This window comes from Apodemus sylvaticus, chromosome 12 (assembly GCF_947179515.1).
Source record: "Apodemus sylvaticus chromosome 12, mApoSyl1.1, whole genome shotgun sequence".
Classification (NCBI taxonomy): domain Eukaryota; kingdom Metazoa; phylum Chordata; class Mammalia; order Rodentia; family Muridae; genus Apodemus; species Apodemus sylvaticus.
This window is the reverse complement of record NC_067483.1, coordinates 42470464-42489010: the sequence shown is the minus strand read 5'-3', so window position 1 is coordinate 42489010 and position 18547 is coordinate 42470464. Positions and strand designations below refer to the sequence as shown.

The following is an 18547-nucleotide window of genomic DNA, read 5'->3' as shown; positions in this document are numbered from 1 at the left end:
AGGCTGCAAAGCATGCATCCCTTCTGCAGTCAAACTCAGCCTGGCTCCTCCGCCTCACCATAGACATCGTTCCTGCTTTTTGAAACGAGAGGCCAGGAGAACTACCTCCTAGAACACTGCAATGCCTAAATGACACTGTGCAAGCTCGTCCGTTCCTGGGACCTGGCTCCTCCCACCTGCCTCTCTTCTTCCTGGCTGCCTGGTTCTTGCTCCTTAGCCTTGTGCCTGTTCTCTACAGCTGTTCCCTGTGCCTAGTGCGCTCATCTCTGACAGCCGTGTGGCTAATTCTCCCATCTCACCCAAGTGCGTCTGCTGAGCTCCCCGCTCTACCCTGGTGCTCCTGAGCCCAGTGCTCCCTTCTCCCGCTTTGTTCATCTTAGTTTTATTTTTTGTATGCAAATTAATTACTTATTTAGGATGCTTATTATTTCTCTTTCTCTCCCGAGGGGTTTGAGCTTCCTCAGGGCAGGGATCCTTGTTTATTGTCATATCTCCAAGTACCTGAAAGAGTGGTTGGCACACAGCGGGCACATGATAAGTGTTTGTGATTGTCAGTTCTTGGCAAGTAGCAAATCTGTATACGGCTTAGCAAGGATGAAGTGTACGTATAAATGGCTACATTTTGTGCATCCCTGAAGACATTCTCTGAACATTTTCCTGGGTGATTGAATGAGCTGGTCCCAGGTCATAGGATTTTCTCTCCTGCTAACACACAGGTCTGTGTAGCAACTCTCTTCCAAGCGCAACTTGTATCAGCAATCTCAGATCTCCCTGCATAAACGGCATAGCTTTTTCCACTCATGGAAAGAGGCCTGGACATCCTTAGAACATATATTTCCACCCATCTCAAGACCCATCCCTCCACATCCACACTCTGCTCTCTGCCCTGATCCCACAACCCCACATCTTTTATGGTTCTGGGATCATGTTGTCTTTGACCTGCGCTAGTAACCAGAATTAGGCTAGGATAGGAGGCTCTCTGGACCCATTGAGGCCCTGAACCTTTCTTTTCTGGCTTCAGGATGGTGAGATGATCCCCTATGGCGTTGATAACCAGACCAAGCACTGCCTGAGACGGCTGGGCAAACGCTACCACTTCCAGATCCAGGACCTGCGGCCCGAGGACGCTGGCCTTTACCAGGTCATGGTGGAGGATGCTGTGGTCTTCTCCACAGAGCTAGAGGCCAGCAGTGAGTGTTCTTCATCACGGAAGTTTGCATAGGGGAGGGAAGAGGGTCCACACTGGTGTTACGGAGTGGGATACATGCCACAGGCCGCATTGCAAAGACAACTAGAAAGAGGGACAGACCCAGATAGGTCTCCTGTCGGTACCCTATAGCTCTATAGAGTGATTCATGGACACAGTTGTATATGGCATGCCCCTGCCCACAGACCTTCTGTTGCAGCTGATTATTTTCAGATCAGGCCCAGACTATGCCCTTTTGCTATAACATCACCCCTTCTGATAAATGTCCCCACTTCTTCCACAATTCCCAAGGAATAATTTCTACCTGGGCTAGACAGGCCGACGCAGCCCAGCCCTCTTCTAGTCCTGATTCTTGTGTCCCTCCTTGAACTCTGTCTTGTGTTCATGGGCTCCTGTGTCTGCACCATCTATAGAGCATCTGACCAGGGGCCTCTTAGGAGGACAAGGAGAGACCTAGAGGAGGAAGCCTTGGGAAGATAGGTCGTAAAGAACAAGGCCGAACCAAGCCTGAAGAACAAGAAGAGAAAGGGTCACCCTGCAGGTCTAGAGTGCCAGGATGGACTTTGAAAGCCCAGTAGCACTGTGACATAGGCAGAGGATCATGGCCTTGGGAGCGGGTCACCTCTTAGCTGTCAGGATGAGACAAGTCATTTTTTTTGGACCCAGGGCCTAGCTTATTCTACACAAACATCAGTCCTCATTCTATGCAAACATCAGTCCCTCAGTTCTTTATTTTATTTTGAGAAACACTCTCTCTAAAACTGTCCAGGCTGGTCACAAACCCACTATGCTACAAGCAGGCCTTGAACTTGTGATTCTCCCTTCTTAGCCTCCCCAGTAACTGGGATTATCAATTTATACATACTGCTATACTTAGATCTTTTAATTTTTTAAGCCCCAGTCTTCTTATTTATAAAAAGACAATTGAAGGTCTCCCGGCGATCATGATATGATTACAACCCTACATTTTATGTGTGTATGAGGGTACTAAGGCTTTCAATAAGGACCTGGTGACGACTACAGAAACTGGGTAAAGAGATAACCTAGTCAAGATGACAGGAAGATTGTGGCACACTGCTCTGGACTAGGTTTCTCAGTGCTCAGGCATCCCCGTGCCACACTACAGAGCTGATACATCCTCTTTCCTGTCTCTACGGCAGCCATTCCTCCCAGAGTGGTGGTCCCATTGGCAGAGGCCCGCTGTGAGGAACGGGGCGATGCGGTCTTTGAATGTACCCTCTCCAACCCCTGTCCCAGTGCCACCTGGCATTTCCAGCACCGACCACTGAGGCTCAGTGACAAATATGAAGTATTTGTGTCCCCTGATGGGCTCACTCACCGGCTGGTTGTGAAGGGGGCCAGTTGCTCAGATATGGGCCTCTACTCGCTGAACGCTGGCCTCCACGCCTCCAGTGCCTGGCTGGTGGTTGAAGGTGAGTGATCGCACTTCCGGATTCCCCTACCCTTAACAGAGACAAGGACTTGGAGTGCAGACAGGAGGGTTTCCTTCCCCTCGTCACCTGCTTCTGGATACTTCTCTCACTCAGAGAGCACGAGGAAAGAAAGCTCCTTAGATCTATTCTTGATTGAGTCCAACATAGCCTCTTCATGGCCCGCCAAACCCAGCTGTGTGGGCGCCATTAGACCTCTTAGGGTTACTCGGGGGCCTCAGCTCAGATCCAGGATGACCCCCAAGACTTGGGATAGGGCTTATATGCCAGTGGCTCATGTTTAACGTGGATGAGAAGCCCTGGGGTGGACCTGGAAATGCCCTAATCCTCTCAAGCATGGGCACCTTGGGGCAACATGATCCCCCAAAACTGTGAATTGGGCAGAGGCAAGGCAGACAGTAGGACAAATGGGTCTTCTAAAAGCAACAGCAGCTTGATAGATTCACAACTTTGACACAGGCGCTTATGTGCCAAAACCATGTGACCCATGTGACAGGGTGGGATGGCTCGTGGATACAGACAGGCCTGTGGGAGGAGGTGACGGATGGATCTACCAATGGGCTGAAACATCCTTGGTGGGTTTTTTGTTTTGTTTTGTATTTTTCCTCCAATGGGCAGCTTCTCCACTGGGGAGGGGGAGGGCCAGGCAAACCAGCCTCGTCAGACAGGTGCCTTGCCCTCATTTAACAGGGTCTTTTCTCTTGTCTCTCTATGGGCTAATGACCTCTGTGTAATTAACACCTCACACGGAAGGTGGGAAGGATAAAGGCCCTCAGACCACAGATACTGACCACCGGCTGCAGATTCCAGAAGCTCTGGCCTCCGAAGCAGAAGACTCTGGAGGCATCAGCGTCAAGGGAGGGCAGTCCAGAGAGCAGGGCCCCCTCAAGGAGACTGGTGGGGTGCAGCTCACAGCAGGCCCAGACAGGGGTGCCTTTGGCAAACATGGCTATTCTTTGGTGGTGGATGAAGACATAGCTAATTCCACTTGGGGACCCGAGCAGGACAAAAAGAGCTTTCTGGAAGGAGAGCAAGGCAGGGTCACTCTTCCAGGGGACAGTCAGCCCCACACAGAGAAAGACTGTGATGGAAGCCTTCCCAGAAGGCTGCATTTCCAGGGAGGGGACAGAGAATCAGATTTGGGCTTCGTAGAGAGAAGACAACAAGGATCTGGTAGAGACAACAGGGAGAATGGCAGATGGGAAACAGCAGGAGGTTGGAGGGCTGACTCCAGCCACCCTCAGGATGGAAGGCTTGAGAGCAGAAGAGAAGGGCAGAAACACAGAGAGGGTCATGGCAGCGAACTGGACAGACATGGCCAGGGACAACTCCGTGACCCTCAGTTGGGAGCTGGGGCAGGGCAGAGGGTGCTGTGGGGATCCCAGTCTGATGCTGAGGGGTTTCAGCTGAAAAAGGAGGGGACAGACATGTGGGGCGGTTGTCTGGATGTGATGGAAGGAAGGGGTGACCTGAGAAGGGAGAGGGGAGCAGCGGCAGGGTGGGATAACGGAACCCACCTCGGGGAAGCTCGGGGAGGAACCCGGGCAGGAAGTCCTTGCGTCCCTGAGTTTCCTAGAGAAGGAGGTCACAGCTCCAAGGCAGGCATGGGCCCTGAGTTCTGGGGCGCTCAGGCAGGTAGGGATGCTGGTCATGGAGAAGCTGGGGTGTACTGGGAGGCAGGGGGATATCCAGGACAGACATCTGTGGGCAATGACACCCAGAAATCATCACTATCTGGAGACAGGAAACTTCTGGGATGCACAAGTCCTGAGGCCAAAGCTGAGGGCCCTTTCCAGGGCGCAAGTGGTCATGGGACTGTGGGGAGGGGCTACAAAACTGGTGCGGAAGGCCCAGAAGATTTCAAGAATTGGAAAGGTGGCCTACAAGAGCTTCAGGGAAGGAATGGTCAAGGCTCAGCTGGAGCCTTGGGCAGGACAGAGGAAGGTTCCAGAAGCCTCCAGTTTCCTCAGAGCTGGACAGTGGGACAGAGGGGAGCAGGGATGCCAGGTAGAGCAGAGCATGAAAACATAGATCCTCAGGATGACACATGGTCCAATCTCAGACCGAGAGGGGCCCAGTGTGGGTCTGGAGTGCTGGGGTCTGGCGGGAAGGAAGGGAGCACGGGCAGTTCCCACGTAGCTGCCCTGATGATGTCTAGTCAGAGGGTAGATGCCAGAAACCACAGGCTAGCTACAGCCCCGGGCCTGGGCATCCAGGGTTCTGGCGGAACACTGGCAAACATGGAAGGATTAAGAGACCCAGGGGTGATGGGATCCGAAGAAGAGTTCTGGAATGGGTCAGGGAGGTCCCAAGGAAAAGGGTCCAGAGGGGGGATGGGCTGTAAGGATGGCTTAGGAGGTTCAGGGTGGGCGGAGTCTAGGAACGAGGAGGGCTGGGAGTATTCTGAAGGGATGGCTTCTAGAAATGGAGCTGCCTATCACGATGGATCCGGGATGCAGGAAGGAACAGGATCTGGCCTTGACATTGGTTGCAGAGCCACCGGTGGGGCACATGCGGAGACAGAGCCTGGGGAGCCGGGTACTTACAGCCACGACTCGGGGGTGCCTGGGGGGTTGTGGTCTGAAAACACAGGTCAGTACAGGCCTGCAGGAAAGGGACTTGGAAGAGAGGCCAGCCTCAGAAACGGCTCGGGTGGCCTTCGAGGAATGCCCGTTGGTGGAGCTCAGCATAAGGATGTATATCAAGGCCACGGTCAAACAGGCCGTGGTGGAAAGTGCCACTATGACCATGGCTTAGGGAGTCCTGGGACAGTGGGGTCAATGGGTGGAGATGTTATGAGAGACTCTGGAACAGCGGGCAAGGTTGGAGAGGGATATACGGACACAGAACCAGGGCACTCTGGAGGATTAAGTTCTTGGGATCACACTGGAGATTATGAGAACTTCAGAGTCCTAGGGGCCTTTAGGGAAGGAGACTTTGGCAATGGCTCCAATGGGCTCCCATTATCCATGGGACCAGGGTCTCTGGGGAGAGGGGACAAGGACGGAGATGGAGAAAGGATCAGTTTACTTGGTGCCAGGACCTCTGCAGTAGGAACTGGGAATTGGGACAAAGCCAGCCACCCTGGGGCACCATCTCCTCATGCTGAGGCTGGTTCAGAGGGTCACTGGGCTCAAGTGTCTGGCGATGTGTTAGGTTATAGAGATGGGTCTGGAATTCCAGAGCCTTGGAGAGCTGGCGACAGAACAGCTTATGGAGAAGAATCAAAGGGTCTTGGGCCTGAAAGAACAGGACCAGATGGTGAGGTGGTATTTAGAGAGAGCTCACTGGGCCTCAGAGGAACAGGACCAGGAAGTGAGGCAAGTTATAAAAATGGAAATTGGGGCTCTGGGGCCGTGGGTTCAGGGTGTAAGGGAGATTATAGGTATGAGCTTGGGTGTTCCGGAATTATGGGGTCAGAGAATAAGGCAGGTTATAAGAACAACACTGAGAGTCATGGGGTCAAGGAATTAGGAGATCCAACGGGCTTTAAGAACAGTTTAGGAGCTGCTGAACTTATTTCATTAAGGGATGAGGCAGGTGGCTTAGAACATTCTGGAGACATTTTGTCATGGAATGAGGCCGGTTTAAGGGATGGCTCGGGGAAAATAGGAAGAATGGAATCCAAGAATGAGGTTGGTTATAGGGGAAGCTCAGTGGGACCTGGGAAAATGGGGTCAGAGAGTAAAGTGCACCTTACAGATGGTTCAGGGAGGCTAGGAGGACCAGGGTCACTGGCTGTGCCCAAAGAACATGAATCTGTGAGTCTTGGGTCAGTTTATCAGGGAGCAGCAGAGATCGGCTCCGGGGATGGTGGAGAGAAAGGCAGAGGAATGAGACTTGCAGATGCAACAGGGCCTGAGGTGGGCTCTGGGATGACTGGAATGCTGGACACTACAGGTGGCATAGCACACAGGGACAGTGCTATGGGCCCAGTGAAACTGGGGACACCAGATAGGCCACATATCTTTTCAGGGGGGCAGGGTACCAAGTACGGTCTTGAGGGCTCTGGGTCCTCAGGAATCCCCAAAGCCTTGGGGGCTGTTGGGGCTGTGGGGAAACCAGGCATCAGAGAATGGGAAGATGATTCTGGGTTCCAAGGGTCTCTCAAGGACAGAGGGACTCCCAGTGGAGAAGGCAGATCTGTAGACCACGCAGGAGCTATAGGGACATCTGGGCATCTCGGTAGTAAGGGGACAATGGAGGATGGGAGTGGGTCAGGAATAGCTGCTGCGGAGTCAGAAAATAATTTTGATTTTAATAAATCAGGCTTGGGGACAACAGGAAGTCGTAGAATTGCTGGCCAGCAGGGAGTGACACCACAGGGATGTGGAGGCTCATTGCTGAATGGCTGGAGGAAGGGAACAAAGTCTGGAAGCTTGTCAGAGGTAGAGCAGGTGATAGACACAAGTTCTACACCTGGGAGAGATGCCAAGGTAATGTCAGGACCTGACAGGGGGCGAGCCATGAGACACACTCAGGCTGTAGGTGGGGAAAACCAGCTACAGCTTCAGGGCAGCTTCAGGGCTTCTAGCTCACTGCAGGAGAACAATGCCACTCTCAAAGAAACCCACGAGGGACAAGGAGCCTTCAAGGGCAGGGGCTGTGAAACTGGCCAAGAGGTAGCTGGTGAATGCCAAGGACCACACTCCTTGGGGAGCAGAGGCTCAGCGTTTGCAGGGGGCAGGGCTGGTTTTACAGAGAGCTCAAGTGTCCCAGGCAGAAGGGATTCCACTGTCCGTGGAGATGGTGTCACTTCAAAACCTCAGGAACTCCAGAATGAATTAGATAGTCCATTAGGCAGAAGAGAATTCAAACGTGTATCAGGAGGAATTCAGGAGCCAGGTTTTCAACCAGGAACAGGACAGGGAGAAGGAAGAGGGTCCCTCCAGGGGTCAGGGTCCTGGGAAGCTGAGCTTGACCAGGTCCAAGGATCCAGCAACTCAACAAAGTTTGGAAATCAGGAAGGGAAAGACTCTGGATGGTCAGGCAGGAAGGTTGGCCCCCATGGAAGCAGGCATCAGGTACAGTCTGGGACTGAAGTTGGATCAGCAAAGAGAGTGACCACTGAGGGGGCCAGAGGTCTGGGGTCTCGGACTGGCAGTGAGGACAGAGGGTCCTTGAGAGAACCTTGGAGTGAAGACAGGAAGCATGGCCCCCACAGGCATCTTGGCAGCAGGAGAGATACCCAAGAGGGCAGGTCAGATGTCTGTGGCCAGGCACAAGATGCTACCCAGAGCCCCAGATCCAGATACAAGCCTGGCACTGGCCGCTCTTCTTCGGAGGCCCGAGGTAGGTACCCCCAGCTGGTGGCTCCTCTAGGGTGGAGCCAGAGGGTAGAGTCCTTGGACATTGGGGTGCCTACATGCCAGTTCTACCTCTAGCAGAGGAACTCATCCCTGCCAGTGTCTCTGTTTCCCAGAATCCCTTGCAAATTCAGGGAGCAGCCCCTCCTTTCCTCTCTCCGTGCAGAAGGGATCCAAGCTATGTGAAACTCAAAGGTCTGCTTGGTATTAGCTCTTGAATCCCCATGCCAAACATCCCAGAGTATTAACTTGCCTCTGTGAACTCCAAATGTCTGTGTGTCCTAGTCAGGGTTTCTATTCCTGCACAAGCATCATGACCACGAAGCAAGTTGGGGAGGAAAGGGTTTATTGAGCTTACACTTCCACATTGCTGTTCATCACTAAAGGAAGTCAGGACTGGAACTCAAGCAGGTCAGGAAGCAGGAGCTGATGCAGAGGCCATGGAGGGATGTTTCTTACTGGCTTGCTTCCCCTGGCTTTTTCAGCCTGCTCTCTTATAGAATCCAAGAATACCAGCCCAGGGATGGCACCACCCACAAGGGGCCTTCCCCCCTTGATCACTAATTGAGAAAATGCCCCACAGCTGGATCTCATGGAGGCACTTCCCCAACTAAAGCTCCTTTCTCTGTGATAACTCCAGCCTGTGTCAAGTTGACACACAAAACCAGCCAGTGCACTGTGGGACTTGGGGAGGGGGGAGGCTGCTTTACATCCTCATCTGCGTACCAGCCTAAGGAAATGAGAGGCTGGGTATTGGGTGTGGCTGAGCCCTGTGGGCAGGCCCATAGAGGCTCCCCAGAATTCAGTACAGGCCAAGGCTGGGCTGTGGGGACTTCCTTTGTGTCTCTCCAGGCTCCATGGACCACTTCTCTCAGGGTCTGACTAACACAGAGGTGCAACTTGGGGAAGCTGCCGTACTCTCCTGTACCCTTGCCAGTGACCTGGGACCTGGCACCTGGTTCAAGGACGGGGTCAAGGTACTGAGGTCTCACACCTCATATCCCCTCTCTCCTAACTAATGGGGTCAGGGAGCAGGGCAAAGCAGAGAAGCAGAGGGAAGAGACTTGACAGGGCTTTCCGCTATATTCCACGATCTTACTCGTGTTTCTACGCTGGGCGACATTTAGACAGCTGGTGTGTGGTGTGTTTTGAATAAACACATTAGGAATGAGGAACGTCACCCTTGCACCATCCTCTCTCACGAGTTCCCCTCAGCCTCCAAGGCCTTTTACAAGCACTTTGGTCTCATCCTGAGCAGCTGGGCTCACGGGTCACTCTGAGCAGCCTCTCTGAGACCCATTAAGGCGGTCACATCAGGTGGCACAGCATGGCGTCGTCAGTGAAGTCTGACTCCTGATCCCCGCTCTGCTGTTAGCAGTTGTGTGACCTCGGATGAGTTGCTCATCTATAAGATGGGCCTTGTGCCCACGCTGATCTGGGGGCTGATTTGACAGTTGATGGCCAACTGGGCTCACGGGTCTCCCTGAGCAGCACCGAGAGGCACAGTGGCGAGTGGTGATGACCATCTAGTCCACAGGACAGTTATTAGTGCTGAACTGGACAGGGTGGGAATGACCGTCTCCATGGTGATCTTCCCCTCCAGCTCACTGCCCAAGATGGGGTCATCTTCAAGCAAGATGGGCTCACGCACAGACTGATCCTCACCCACGTGGAGGGGACCCAGGCTGGGAGATACACTTTTGTAGCCGGCCGCCAGCACAGTGAGGCCAGCCTGACCGTGCAGGGTGAGGCCAAGCCCTTTCCTGCCCTGTAGTCTCTGAACCAGGTGAAAATGCCCCTCTGTGGAATCCCTGAATACGTGACTTGTCTACAGGCTTCTCAGTCTATGAAGATTGTTTAAGAAGCCAACCCATGCCTTCCCCAACCCAACATCTTATCTCCTTCCTTACCAGGAAGTTCTTGGTGAGGTCTGGCCTTGGCCTTTCCTGCTGCAGACCCAGCCCATTCCCTTTGCTAGTCCTCCTGAGGTGGGATAGCGAGGTCCTTCTCTAGGCTCTTCCCATGATTCCCAGGGGCCCACGGCTTGGTCTTCTCTGATTCGTTTATTCTTTTTTTATCTCCAGATCCCCCCACCATTGCTCCAGATGTGACAGAGACACTGAGAGAGCCACTGGTGTTCAAGGCTGGGAAGCCAGTCACTGTGAAAATCCCTTTCCAGAGTCGCCTCCCAGTTCAGGCTACCTGGAGGAAAGACGGGAGCGAGGTGGCGGGCGGCAACCACAAGGGCATCCAACTGGCTCTGGGAGATGGCTACACACGGCTGTGCATCCCCAGCGTGTGCAGGAAGGACAGTGGCCGGTACAGCGTGACGCTGAGGAGCGAGGGAGGCTCTGTGCAGGCTGAGTTCACACTGCAAGTTAAAGGTGCTGACCCTACCTATTCTCCAACCATGGCCCCAGGGTTCTGGGGTCCCAGGACCTCCCTTGGAGCCTGGATGGGTCTAGGGATGGGCTCTGCTAGCCTTGGTCTTCATTTGCATGAGGGTTAAAATCCAAAGCCACCCCTACCTACTGGCCTCCTTCCCTGTCCCCAGACTGCCTAGGAAGAAGAGACAAGCCAGGGTACAGGCTGGTGGACCTTGTTGTGTGAGCTCTAACACAACAGCGTCTGGGGAAGATTAGTGGAATGGTGGTCCTAATCTGTACCAGCAAAGTCAGATTGCCTATACAAGAGCACTAAGCAGGAGGCAATGTTGGCCACTGGATGGGGCTGGGTACAGGCTGCAGGTTCCATGCTATCTCCTAAGGCAGGACTGGGAAAGTAGAGACCAGAGGCACCAAGAGACATTTGGAACCTACCCATGAGCTCCACCTTGCCTCAGCCTCCGGCTGTGTCAGGAACCATGTGTATCTCTGGGCTGTCCACCCCTTTGCAGACTTATCCGAGGGTGAGGGGTATGCAGCATGCCCCTTCCATCTTCTCTGACTCCTCTCTCCTCCTGCTTCTCTTCATGGGTCCTCAGACAAGCCTCAGCCCCCACAAGGACCCCTGGAGGTCCAGGATTGCCACAGAGCGGGTGTCTGCCTCCGCTGGCTTCCCCCGAGGGACGATGGGGGCCAGGTCATACAACACTACGTGGTGGAGAGGCGGCAGGCTGGAAGGAGCACTTGGCTGAAGGTGGGCGAGCCCCCGCCAGACAGTACCAGCTTCACCGATGCCAGCGTGGAGCAGGGCAGGAAGTATGCCTTCCGTGTGCGCGCTGTGACCGCAGAGGGAGCCGGGGATGCCCTGGAGTCTGAGGAGGTGTTGATGGCTTCTGAGGGTGAGAGAACAGAGGGCATTTGGATTCAGGACTCCCCTGCTCTCTCTGTTATGGTGGGAGAACAGCCTGGGGGTCACTAGCTATGCTTGGGAGATGGGAGTGGGTTAGGACTTGAGGCCTTCGTAGAGCCCAGTGGACACTCCTTACTATAGCTTCTTTTGGGATTTGGAAGCCTTTTAATGGTTCTTTGAGGCTGAAACACACAGTCCTGTTCTCTCAGGACCTGAATATTGGTCAACATCATTCTCTATCATGTGTCCCTGTTCTGGAACGAGCTATCAGTGGGTGAGGTTAAGGAATCGTTAGAACTGGCTCCAACCAAGTCTAGAGAGCAGTCTCTGTCCTGTCATCTCTGTCCCAGAGCAGCAAGAAGTGTGTCCCAGGGACAACTGAGTCAGCACTGGGATGCTTCAGAGGGCAGAGTGTGACTGTGCCCCCAGATTCCCCATGCCCTCTCCCCACAGCACCCCCTCCTATGAGCTGGTATTTGCCTCAACCTCTGCTGACTGGCACCCTCTGCCCTCAGCTCTCCCGGGGCCCCCTTCTGCCCCAGCCATCCTGTCAGCCTCAAGTCAGAGCATCACTCTCACATGGGGGCCACCGCAGGGCCCTGGCAGTACCCACATCCTGGGTTACCTGGTTGAGAAGCGCAAGAAGGGGAACAACACCTGGATGGCTGTGAGTGAGCAGCTCGTGTCTGGTGAGTTGCAGCTTCCCGCCCACCCCACTCTGAGTTGCCTTAGAGCCCCTCCTGGCCATAGGGTCTCTTGGTGTCACTGGTGCGGATCAGTTTAACATAGTTACTGTTCAACTGGTGTGGTTTTTGTCCCCATTGTGTGTGTGTGTGGGGGGGGGGGGAATTTAGCAATGTCTAGAGCTTTTTGTGACAGTCACAACTGGGTGGAGAGTATATGCTCTTGACATCTTGTGTAAAGAAGACAAGAATGCTGCTAAACATCCCAGCCCCAAACCCCAAAGACCCATCCAGCAAAGTCTCTCAGCAGAGCTGAGCTTGAGGACCCCTAGGATAGAAGTCTCAGACTAGAAGCCAGAGGTAAAGCTCTGCTCCCTGCCCCCTCCCCACACACACTTCAGGCTTGGTCCATGGGCAGGCCATGTGTCCTCTGTAGAGCTCAGCTTCCCTGCTGATAGCACAGACAGAAGTGACCCCAACCCTCTAGTTAGCTTCCGGGAAGCTAGCTGCTTCCAGAGATAAGGAAGACTCTGGAAGAGACTGAGGCTGAGGCAGGTGTTAAGGAAGCCTCCAGAAGCCCAGGCATGGCTGTGCTGTGTGTAGGGGAAGCCCACCACCAGGCTCAGGACAGACTGTCACGGGTCCTGGAATGGCAATGCCACTTGGGAGTTAAGGCTACTTGGAGACCATATCCTCACATCTCTAATGTCACCATTTAGTATTTAAGCATTATGACTCTATGAGGCATCATGAATCAGAGACATCAAAGTACAATCATGACCATCTGGCAAGGCTGAGACAAACCAGATGGGACAGGGGATGAAAACACCTTTCACCTTGGAAGCAGCTCTGTCACGCCTGGTTGTTGCAATGCAGGAGGGCTATGTTAGACCCCATGTTTGGTCTTCTCCTGAATATGGGGGGAGCTGAGCTATGTCCCCGTTTTCTGGTCCCACCATGGGAGACTAATATGGGATGTGGTCTTCACAGAAAGGAGGTACACTGTGGTGGATCTGCGACAGGGTTGCCAGTATGAGTTCCGGGTCACGGCCGTGACTCTGTCAGGCCCTGGAGAGCCCGGGCCTCCCTCGGATGCTGTCTTTGCTAGAGATCCCATGAGTAAGTAAGGCACTGATCCAGGATGTTGGGGAGGGATGTGCATGGGATAGCTCTGAAACTGGGGACAGAAGTTCACGGGTCAGGGGCAATCTGGAGGGAGATATTCTAAAGAGCTGGAAGTCAAGGTTGAAAGGTCACTGGGATCTTAACGAGTCTAGATCTAAATTAAATAGGTCCGGGGGCCAGGCAGGAAGAATGAGAACTTTGCAAGATCATGTCAGGAACTCCTTGACCTCAGAGAAGGCCAGTGTCCATGCTAGCCCAATGGATAGCTTATGCTATCACCCATTCACTAGTGGAGAGTCTCATCCCTGGGGAACTGGTAGCAGGGAAGCTTAGCTTCAGTTTCCCATCCAGTTCACGTTGTTCATTACATGCAAAGGGACCAGCATTGCAGGAGGAACCAGGAGCCTCCAACATAGCCTCTGTCTTTGGTGAACAGAGCCTAGCCCGGTATTTGGCTGTCTGAGGTCTCAGCAGCATCAGACATGTCGAGAGTCATTCTCTAGGTAACAGAAAAGCAAAAGATTTACAATTAAAGATAGGCATGGCAGCAGCTTCTCACGTGCCCATGCCCCACTTGCCTAACTTTGATTCAAACCCCTGATTCAAGTACAGAGCACCTTCTCACGAAACCCCTAGTAAACGCTTCGCTCAAGGCATAGAGCTTAGAAGGCGTTACTCTGGGCGCCTCAATGAGTCTGCTGATGACAAGTCATCAAGGCAGCAGAATCAAGGCACTTGTAGAATCAGCTGTGTGACAGACTGCTTGAACAAGTCCAGTAACAACAGAATATTCTACAAGGGAGAAGGGAGGTGAGCTGGCCTGCATGTCCTTCCCTTGCAAATAGAGCGTATCTATCCTGTTTCACTGTTGACCACGGGCTCTCTCATCAGGTGAGGGTGAGTGATGGGGATGGAGGAAACAGGATGTGCGGTGTCTGCAGCGGCCACAGCAGTAGACCTTATCTTCTAGGCCCTCATGACTGCGCAAAACCCAGAGACTGGAAATGTCACTTGGGAAACTTCTTGTAGAATATCAGGGCACGTGTAGTGGCACACTTCTGCAATCCAACCACAGCATTAGGAAGTTGAACAGAAGGAGACACATATTTCAGATAGATAGAAAGATAGATAGATAGATAGATACATACATACATACATACATACATATATAGATACATAGATAAATACATACATAGATACATAGATATATAGATAGGCATGTCTTAGGCAGGGTTTCTATTCCTGCACAAACATCATGACCAAGAAGAAGTTGGGGAGGAAAGGCTTTATTCAGCTTACACTTCTGCATTGCTGTTCATCACAAAAGGAAGTCAGTTCTGGAACTCAAGAAGGTCAGGAAGCAGGAGCTGATGCAGAGGCCATGGAGGGATGCTTCTTACTGGCTTGCTTCCCCTGGCTTGCTCAGCCTGCTCTCTTATAGAACCAAAGAACACCAGCCCAAAGGTGGAACCACCCACAAGGGGCCCTCCCCACTTGATCACTAATTGAGAAAATGCCCCACAGATGGGTCTTATAAAGGCACTTCCCCAACTGAAGCTCCTTTCTCTGTGATAACTCCAGCCTGTGTCAAGTTGACACACAAAACCAGCAAGTACAGATACATAGATATATAGATAGGCAAGAAGAAAGAAAGAGAAATTTTAAAAAAGGAAGGAGAAAGAGAGAGAGAAGGAGAGAAAGAAGGAAGAAAAGAAGGAATATCTTGTTCTGCATCTCAGAAGTCTTGAATTAGAAGCTGTGTTTTCAATAAAGTCCCCAGTGATCTGAGTACAAATTCAAGACTGAGCAGCACTCCCTAGACCTGTAGTTTTAAACACCACCACATGTTTAGAAATACCAATGATCCCTTACCAATCCTAGTGCCTTTGGGGCTGGTATCTCACAGACAGAATGTTTAATGTGCAGCTAGCCTTGACAGCCAGAATAGCATGCAGCAGTGCAATATCCAAATCTCTCTCTCCGTCCCTCCCTCTCCCTCCCTCCCTCTCGGTCTCTCCCCCCGCCCTCACACACACACACACACACACACACACACACACACACACACCACACGTCATGACTTTTGCTTGTTCCACAGTCCCCATGGGTAGGCAGTGCTGCTGTTGTTCCCACTTACCAGATGAGGACCAAGAAACCCATCCTGGTGCCATTCCCAACTGAGAATTATAATTCAGCACACAGACATGGGACTCTAGCCCCCAGACACAACAGAACATGAGAGGTTCTCAACTAAAAATACTAGTGGTTAAGGACTACAGGATAGTTAGGGTCTGACAAGTTGGTGGGTGAGTTGAGGAGGTAGCCAGGGACCCACAGTTCTGCAGAAACCCCTAAGTGAAAGAAACCCCAAGTCCTCGGTTGGAAGACTCCTCAGAGGAAGATGACACATTCCTGAAACTTCCATGGTCCTTGCCCAGGACCTCCAGGGCCTGTGCGGGATCTCCGGGTTACAGACACATCAAACACTAGCATTACTGTGAGCTGGACGGTGCCGGATGCCCAGGACGCTGACGAGGCCCAGGGATATATTGTGGAATTGTGTGGTGCAGACAGCCATCAGTGGAGCCCGTGCCACGTGGGCACTGTGCCAGGCACCACCTTCACAGCCAAGGGGCTTCGGCCACAAGAAGGCTACTTCGTGCGGGTGACAGCAGTTAACGATGGGGGCCGGAGCCAGGCCACTTCCCTGGACACACTGGTTCATGCCATGCCTGCCACTGGTGAGTGTCACCCCCTTCCCCCACCCTGAATCCCATAGACCCTCCCTGCTGTGCAGCCATCAGCTGCCTTCTTAACAGAGGGGTGGCGTCATCGAGCAGGAGCTAAGTGGACCCCTCTCATTAGAGCTCCTGTCGAGATGAAAACAAAGTGCTTCACCCAGGCTTCTCCCATTGTTATGACCCAGAACCATGATTTAAAACAAGTGACTCTGAGGTGTGGGCACTGCCTAGTTTGAGACAGCAGATACCCCAGCTCCCTGTTATGACAAGGTGGAGTGTGTTTCCCTTTGGGCCTTAATCTCTAGAGGCAGATCCTTTGAATGTGTTATCCATTCTCTCTAGTAGTCATTGTAACAATAAGAAGACAATAAAAAGCAAACAGCTCCTGAGTCCAGACTCTCAGAGCTTGTCCTAGCTCTGTCTTTTAATGGATGTAACCAAGAAGGGCACTCCTTGACTTGGGATGTCACACCATTAAAAGAAGGTCACTCCCTGACTTGGGCTCATGACCTCCAAACAAAAATGCAGTTTTCCCACCCTTCTACACTAGCCTTCACCTTCCCTGGTGGCAACTTTGATCGTCCCACAAGACTGTCCCTGTCTCCCAGCTTTTCTCCCCAACACACCCTATCAAGCACTCGCTGTCGGGCCATTACATTGGTTCAGCCTTCTATCTGCCTCCTGGGTGACCTAACTGCAGGCCAACTGTGGAGGGAGGTGACAAGCCATCTTGTGTGTTCTAGTCAGTCCCAGGTTCCTCATGGACTCCAGCGCAAAGGATACACTGACGGTCAGAGTTGGGGAGAGCATTCGCGTTCCTGTCTCCTTTGAAGTGAGTACGTCTGGAGCAGTGTGTGGCAGGCATTGTGTGTGTGGGGGAGGGGACTGAGCAACCAGGAAACTAGGTCCAGTGTGAGGCGGGTAGGAAAGAAAATGGTTCTTGAAGCCAAGCTGGCATTTGGCCTCTTGGACGCCATGCTGCTTTCCAGTACAAGTGTACAGGGGTTACACACCCCTCTAGTGGTAGCTTCTAGTATTGCACCTACAAATTAGCGCTCTTCCCATTTTAGTCTGGGAACTGAGGGAGCCAGCAGGGTAATCATTTTTGCTTTTAGAATATATTTTTGTGCAACTGAATAACGAGAATCTGATTCAGGATGATCCTCAGCCAATGTCAACGCCACACAACTCTACGTGCAGTCACTAGTGTGATAATAAAACACAGTCCGCCCGATGCCAGTCATCGCTTACTGATTTGACTCTGGACAATAGCTTAACCTCTGTGTTTAAATTTCCTCATCTCTCCCAGTCACTGAGTTCTTCTGTCTCTCCCCTAAGCTTACTCTAAGCTGAGAAAGTGATGGTAGCAACCTGGGCCCTGTTCTCTGTGCTTTCCACACTTTGTTAAAGCCTAAACCTCAGGACACCCCCATGGGCAATTTACTATTAGCGTTCTCAAAGTGTGCACAGTGCGAGTCCCACAGGCAGCTGGTAGTAACATCATCATCCGGCAGGTAAAGAGACTCTCCAGCTGAGAGTGGTCACTGTTACCTCCTATCTCTTCGAGATACTGATCCCTCCATGCGATCAGATATACAATCTAGGGAAATCCAACCATGCCTCCTCACAGTTTGGCCCTTGAGACAAAGAACGGACAGCTCCTGCTGTGACTACACAGATCTCAAGGGGGAGGGAAAGCAAGTTCCCCCCGCCCCATACACACACACCCCAGAGACAGGAAAGGCAGACTGGCTCCTTTGTTTGGGGGATTTCTCTGAAGTTATTGTCTCGGTTTGCTGCCCTTGATGGCCGACTCGGATACTCTCACAATGCTGTCTCTCCCAATGACCTCACAAGGCCTCTAATGCTCTCCCACCTCAAGGCCCACTGTGCTGCTATGGTATGAGGTGCTGGCTGTCCCTTGCTTTCTCACCACAAGGCTTGATCACGCACCAACACCACCACCACCACCACCACCACCACCACCACACCATGATCTGGAGGTCTCTCTCCTAATGAAGCCCACGTGGAAGGGCAATCTCCAGCCTGCTCCTTTCCTGAACGCGCCGTTCTCCTCTCCTCTCCAGTCACTACAGATGCAGGCCAGCTGCATACTCTACTTCCTGCAGACGCTCTCTATCGCAGGAATTCCCGAAGCCATTCCCTAGTTTGCCTTGGGCATCAGGGAGGGAATACTCTCTTCCCAGTTAGTTTCTTCTCACTCCCACCAAGTATGCTCATGTGAACCCAGAACCTTGCTGCACTACCCTGTGACTGTTAACAACAGCACCTCACTCAGGAAAGTCTAGATGTCTGTGTGGGTGTGAGGCTGAGGGCCAGAACCGTTGTACTGAGCCTCCCAGCATCCTTCCATACCTACCGGCTGGCCCCACACGTCACCGCCTCCCCGAGAGCCTATTCCTCCTTGATCTCCGTGTGCTCAGGTCCATCTCTTCCCACCTGGAGTGGTCTTCTTGCCCGTCTACGTTAGGCCCAGCTTACATACTTTTCCTTTTTTTTATAGTGATTTTTTAAAATTTATTGATATATTTATTTACATTTCAAATGATTTCCCTTTTTCTGGACCCCCCACTCCCTGAAAGTCCCATCAGTCCCCTTCCCTTCCCCTGTTTTCCCACCCAACCCTTCCCACTTCCCTGTTCTGATGTTGTTCTATACTGCTTCACTGAGTCTTTCCAGAACAAGGGGCCACTCCTCCGTTCTTCTTGTACCTCATTTG

The 18547-nt window shown here is 52.5% G+C and overlaps 2 protein-coding genes across 2 annotated transcripts in view; one reads left to right on the top strand and one right to left on the bottom strand.

The window, feature by feature from the left end:
* The window catches only part of Tmem9 (transmembrane protein 9), a 678246-nt gene that overhangs the window by 58386 nt on the left and 601313 nt on the right, over window positions 1-18547 (bottom strand). The gene's annotated exons all lie outside the window — the stretch shown is intronic.
* The window catches only part of Igfn1 (immunoglobulin like and fibronectin type III domain containing 1), a 47443-nt gene that overhangs the window by 12416 nt on the left and 16480 nt on the right, over window positions 1-18547 (top strand). Inside the window, exons 11-22 of the mRNA XM_052201070.1 lie at window positions 1022-1190; window positions 2368-2640; window positions 3412-3461; window positions 7833-7950; window positions 8817-8941; window positions 9568-9709; window positions 10049-10348; window positions 10948-11247; window positions 11774-11947; window positions 12932-13060; window positions 15505-15807; window positions 16551-16639. Of these exons, the coding sequence (XP_052057030.1) occupies window positions 1022-1190; window positions 2368-2640; window positions 3412-3461; window positions 7833-7950; window positions 8817-8941; window positions 9568-9709; window positions 10049-10348; window positions 10948-11247; window positions 11774-11947; window positions 12932-13060; window positions 15505-15807; window positions 16551-16639 (2172 nt within the window). The remainder of the gene's footprint in view (window positions 1-1021; window positions 1191-2367; window positions 2641-3411; window positions 3462-7832; window positions 7951-8816; window positions 8942-9567; window positions 9710-10048; window positions 10349-10947; window positions 11248-11773; window positions 11948-12931; window positions 13061-15504; window positions 15808-16550; window positions 16640-18547) is intronic.